Source organism: Nanorana parkeri, unplaced genomic scaffold (assembly GCF_000935625.1).
Source record: "Nanorana parkeri isolate BGI_ZX_2015 unplaced genomic scaffold, ASM93562v1 scaffold123, whole genome shotgun sequence".
In the NCBI taxonomy this organism is placed as follows: domain Eukaryota; kingdom Metazoa; phylum Chordata; class Amphibia; order Anura; family Dicroglossidae; genus Nanorana; species Nanorana parkeri.
Window position 1 is genome coordinate 142,365 of NW_017306391.1, and position 5,316 is coordinate 147,680.

Below are 5,316 nucleotides of genomic sequence, written 5' to 3' on the forward strand. Positions count from 1 at the left end.
GCGTGTCATACATGAACCTTATTAAATAAATAAACAAAAATCTTCAAAGAACATGTGTCATATATGTGAAAAAAATATTATTGTGAAAAAAATATTAAATAAATAAATAAACATGTGTCATATATGTGAAAAATAAAAATCACAATATAAAACAGTCTGTGTTGTTTTCTTTTGAAAATAAATAGAAGTATGCACTTATAATATAACAAAAAAAAAGAAAAAAAAATGCACCCAAAATTCTTAAAGCTCTCCGATCTTAAAAAAAAAAAAAAAAAGGTGATACATATTATGCTGTACAGATTACAAGAAAATAAATCAGTATGTGCATTTCTATGCAATGTGGGAACAAGCCCTTAATCATTATATAGAGCTCTAGAATCTTTAATGGCACGTGTGCTGGAATGCAAAGCAATAGTTTAGGCAGTGGCCTGTATGGCAATTCTCATATCCACACACACTTAGAAGCTGTTTGCAGCTAATGAAATGCACTTCACTGCGACCCTCAGCACGAATGAAGGATTGTGCTAACACAGGCAGGAAACAAACCGGTGTGTCCGCTGTTGAACAGCAGTTTTCCTTACACTTGCAGGAGGGAGAGTTAAGGGCATAGTGCAGGCAGCCATCTGGAATGAACAGACCTAACATTAAGGCTAAGAGTATAAATGAAGCAACACGGTAAATGGAGACACAAAATTGTAAAATGTTATAGGTAAAAATACCTACGTACATGAGGAAAAACGTAAAAGAAAAACTACAACTATTACAATGAGCCTTAGAAAATAGTATAAAGAAAAAAAATGGGTATACTGTCTAGCAAGTTAAAAAAAAAAAACCTTTAGCTGGTTACCCTAGAAACTGATCAAGACAAACTAGAAACACGCATTGCATTTACATTCATTTGTGTGCCACTGCTGTTTGTTGTCCAGGTTAATAGTTGCTATGAAAAACATTTCAAATCATTACTCTAATGCCCTTTCTAAATCAGTGATGCCATTAGAACTGGGCCATGCGAATATAGATAGATAGATGCAGCTTCGTAACGCAAGCTTTCAGGAGGTGAAAAAATATGTTTTTACATTCTTTTATAATTTAGTTACAAGGTCTCTAATGGTGCTGTTTACTGCTCTAAAAGCCAAATAGCTTTTCCGTAAACCTTACATTCTGCAAAACAAAAACATCGCAAATTGTGCACGGACGATTTAAAATGGCGTTCCTTCAGCTTGGCATGGTTTGCAGAAAAAGCTCTTCGCACCTATAAAAACCAGCTATGTCTTACCATCATTCCTGCGTGTTCTGCTTGGTGAAATGATTGTGTGTGGTTTGTTAAATATTCATTACATTCTTCTTCCCAGAACAACTCTGGCCTGACCTGTAACTGGCAGAATTTCTTTAATCTGTGTCAGACAATGCAATTATCACGATCTCCCTAGATGACAGCCAAAATTTTCCTTAACGCAACCAATGTTTTATATGTGACAAGAAATTGATGACAGCCAGTTCCCGACACTGGCACACATAAAAAAACAGCATATATATACACACCATAAGATATGGCTGAAGTGCGACATCAAGCAACACTTCAATCACTTATAAATTATTCTATAAATATATTTCCCCCCCTTAAAAAAAGCAATGTTTCCTGAAACATAAGGCTGATTTCCTACTCGAAGTACATCTGTGTATTTGTCATAGCAAAATGGATGTTCATAATTAAAACTGTGTCAGGGACCCGAATCTTAACATTTTTATGCTCTGACACTTTGTGACAAATGATGGATAAGAGCATCGTCACACGGAATGCATATGATTTCTGCTAAACGCGGCTAACAAATGAGGAAGCTGTCATAAATTTCAGCCGCCGAGTGCTGTAGGGATAACATGCTGCTGATTAAAAGGAAATATTAATATTGGAAGCTGAGTTTCCCAATATGACATTGCAGAGATACCCAGAATAAAGAACATGACATTTCTAAACCATTAAGTGCACTGCTAGGCAATATACTGAAACAGAAGGGCTGCCTGCCCTTCATTTATTCTAAAATATGAGCAGCATGGCTATAGTTAGGATGAAACTACAACTGCTTACAATCAACAGTCCCTGCACGCAGGTGTCACCGTACAAAACAGTTTAGTGCTGTTAATAATATGATGGATTAGTAATGTCACAGAATAATGGCAGTGCAGAGACTCCAAACAATTGGATTTCCCATACAGATACCGTACCCCAGTGGAGTTAATGCTGTCTTTTCTGGCTCACATCAGAGCGTGAAGTGTATCTTTCCAGAGACAGTTTACAAGCACATCTTGACATTGATCTCATCACTCACCTTGTTCTCTTGTGTAACAAGTATGCTGGCCCCTCCTGGTTTTAAGGGCACTTCTTCCATAGCTCCAAACACATCAGTCTCCACGGAGAAAGTCAGTTCCAGTCCCAGGTCACTAATATCATTATCTAAAATCCACTGCAAGTTCTTTGCGTATTCTGGGTCAATGGAGGCCACGTCCTGATAATTTACTGGGATACCTGCAGTATTAAAAGCATGCAGATATTTAGGAAGAGAGAGAGTTCTTTTCATCCAATTCACTAATTCAGGCATCTCTTGCATGATGCTGCCCTCTTCAGGGGAAGAAGTGGATGGCAGCACATTTACCAAGTCCTTTTCCATCACTTACAATAAGAGCTTTTATGTTACTCTAAACTATACATTTTACACAGCTGGCCATAACACAGAAAATGTTGTATGATTCTTATTTTGACTATTCCAAGCTTTATCAGTTTAAAACATCAAACTGTTAAGAGTTGATGTACAATTCTGAATATTTGGCATGCATTCCTGGTGCCCAACCATCACTCTCAGTCATGGCATTAAAAAAATATATTGTGTTGTGCTTAAGTATAGTTGTTACATGTTCCCATTCACATAGCATAACTTAAAAATCTATTTGAAAACTGCTGCTTACTTTTTACTTATTGAAACATCTTATTTAGCTTTCTCCTTCTACGTAATGTTATTAGTAGTAGTACTAAAGGCAGGGCGTTTTTTACCTCAATGCAATCCCTGCATTAAGTTAAAAAATGGGCAGTACCTTTCGGCCACACAAAATCCTAAAGCCCGCTTTCCCCACACAGTTATCACAAGAATACATTCGTTTTTTTGTATTAGCAGTCCTTTAAGAAAAATCACAGAAAACAAATAATCTGTTTTTCAATAGCGTCTATTGCTATCCAAATTCTTTGTATTCATACCAAGGATGTGCTTGTAAAACGACCTGGTGAAGTAAATGTTGACCAGTTGCCTATGATAAAGTGCAAGTCCCAGAATCTCGCCAGCAAATCTGAAATAGTTCAGGTGGTCTGGATTGACTGAGGAGTTACTGTTTGGCTGGAACGTAGTTCCTGTTGAAAAGGATGGAAAACAATCACTTTTATGCCATTAAAATCATATGCACATTACGTTAAAAGGGGCAGTAAACAATAATTAGTTTCACATAACCAAGATAGAATATGGGACCACAGTACTAACGTAGAGAAAAATGTTGTCTGTGTGTTGTGGGGGGGGTTAGGTGAACACTACTACACATAACCAAGATATATTATGGGGCCACAGTACTATTGTACAGAAAGATGATGCGTGTGTGTGTGTGTGTGTGTGTGTGTGTGTGGGGAAAGGTTTATGTGAACACTACTTAGAGTTTTTATTAGTGAAAGCACTTAGAAAGAAATGTTCCTTCACCAGCGTTCAATTGCTGAAGAAAGAAGATGCTGGGTCCAGAAGAAGCTACAGAAAAAATGGCTATGGGAACAACGGAGTGGTGAGAGGAAGCATGGACCTTTCTGCACCTAAAATGTGCACGTGAACCATAAGGTACCTGCTCTTGCCTTTACAGATCTCTCCCACCATCATAAATCACCCCCTGAAGGACCATGTGGGGAGTGTCATGCGTCATTCAAAAAAATACCAGGATTTTATAGGAGCTTCGGCGCTGGTGAAAACAAGCTAGGGGACTTCAGTGCTAGTGAAAACACTTGGCTTAAATTAACTATTTTAATAAATGATGGGTACTTGTGAATAAGGTTGCATGGCTTTAGTGTTTTCTTCACACAATTCAATTTGTGTTTTGAGCTTAGTTGCCCGAGTTCTCCAGGAGAACATTTTCAACTTATCATATTTTTTATGTATTCTTCAAGGACAAAATGTTTCTTGGAATCATCCAAAAATATTGTAGTTTACAGTAAAATACACAGTGCCTGACAGCAGCCTTGAGATAGAAGCAATGCATGCTAGGAAGTCCTGCCCACATAATAGGTGAACCAAAGCATATTATAAAATCCATAAACATATCATTAATTTAAAATAAGGCTGGGGAAGAGATATCAGAATTTAAGCAGATATCTAAATGAAATGTGTCAGCACATTTCCTCAATTGTTTGAAGTGCAAAGGTGGATTGGTATAAAGCATCTCATGCATGTAAATCTCCACAGAGTGATTTTTAGCTTGTTTTAATGGTTTCTGATTACCTACCATCTGCTGATTGTGTGAAAAGGGCATAATCAGGATTGATAATTTCAGAAGACAATATGTCAAACCATTCCCGAACAACTCCTTGTCCCTAGGAAAAAAAATTTATATAAAATTGAACTATAATCACTACAAAAAGATGAATTAATCAGTAGGTACGTTTAGATTTCATTGTGATTGCCGTCAATAAAATCCTAAAACTCCTAACTTTGCATGGCTACATATAATTCAGTGCAAATGGCATAAATGAATATTCTGTTCACCTCACTGACCGGATTTGATTTAACCTGCTTTTCTAACTGTATTATAGATTTCCATAAATTATGCACACTTCACTTAAGGCAAAAGTCTGTAAAATGACAGCCTGAATGAAATGCAGGGACCCACCTTTAATTCAGGGTGCCATTTTACACATACCAGCTCTAATATGCAAATCATAAGTTATACTAAATTTGATTTAATCTTTTTTAAAATTGCATTATACATTTCCATAAATTATCCACTCTACTCTTAAGGAAAAAAAATCTGTAAAATGACAGCCTGAATAAAATGCAGAGACCCACCACCTTTAATTCAGGTTGCACATACCTGCTCTAATATGCAAACTATACCTTTTACTAGGAAAAAAAATGGCTAGCCGACCCCATCCTGCAACTCCCTACTGGATCTTCATTGATAGGTGGACTCAATGTCCAATAAAACATTCTGGGAGGGGATTAGCCAGCCAGGAAAATCTGCATATTAGGGCACCCCAGGGTTCATTTCATTCAGAGGGGGGGGGGGGGGGAAAAGATA

The 5,316-nt window shown here is 37.1% G+C and overlaps 1 protein-coding gene across 3 annotated transcripts in view; it reads right to left on the reverse strand.

Moving 5' to 3' along the window:
- The window catches only part of HACE1 (HECT domain and ankyrin repeat containing E3 ubiquitin protein ligase 1), a 97,764-nt gene that overhangs the window by 35,050 nt on the left and 57,398 nt on the right, over positions 1 to 5,316 (reverse strand). For all 3 annotated transcript variants that reach the window (XM_018553540.1, XM_018553539.1, XM_018553538.1), the window contains 3 exons: positions 4,525 to 4,612; positions 3,248 to 3,397; positions 2,328 to 2,524 (listed from right to left, as the gene is read on the reverse strand). In XM_018553540.1, the coding sequence (XP_018409042.1) occupies positions 2,328 to 2,524; positions 3,248 to 3,397; positions 4,525 to 4,612 (435 nt within the window). The remainder of the gene's footprint in view (positions 1 to 2,327; positions 2,525 to 3,247; positions 3,398 to 4,524; positions 4,613 to 5,316) is intronic.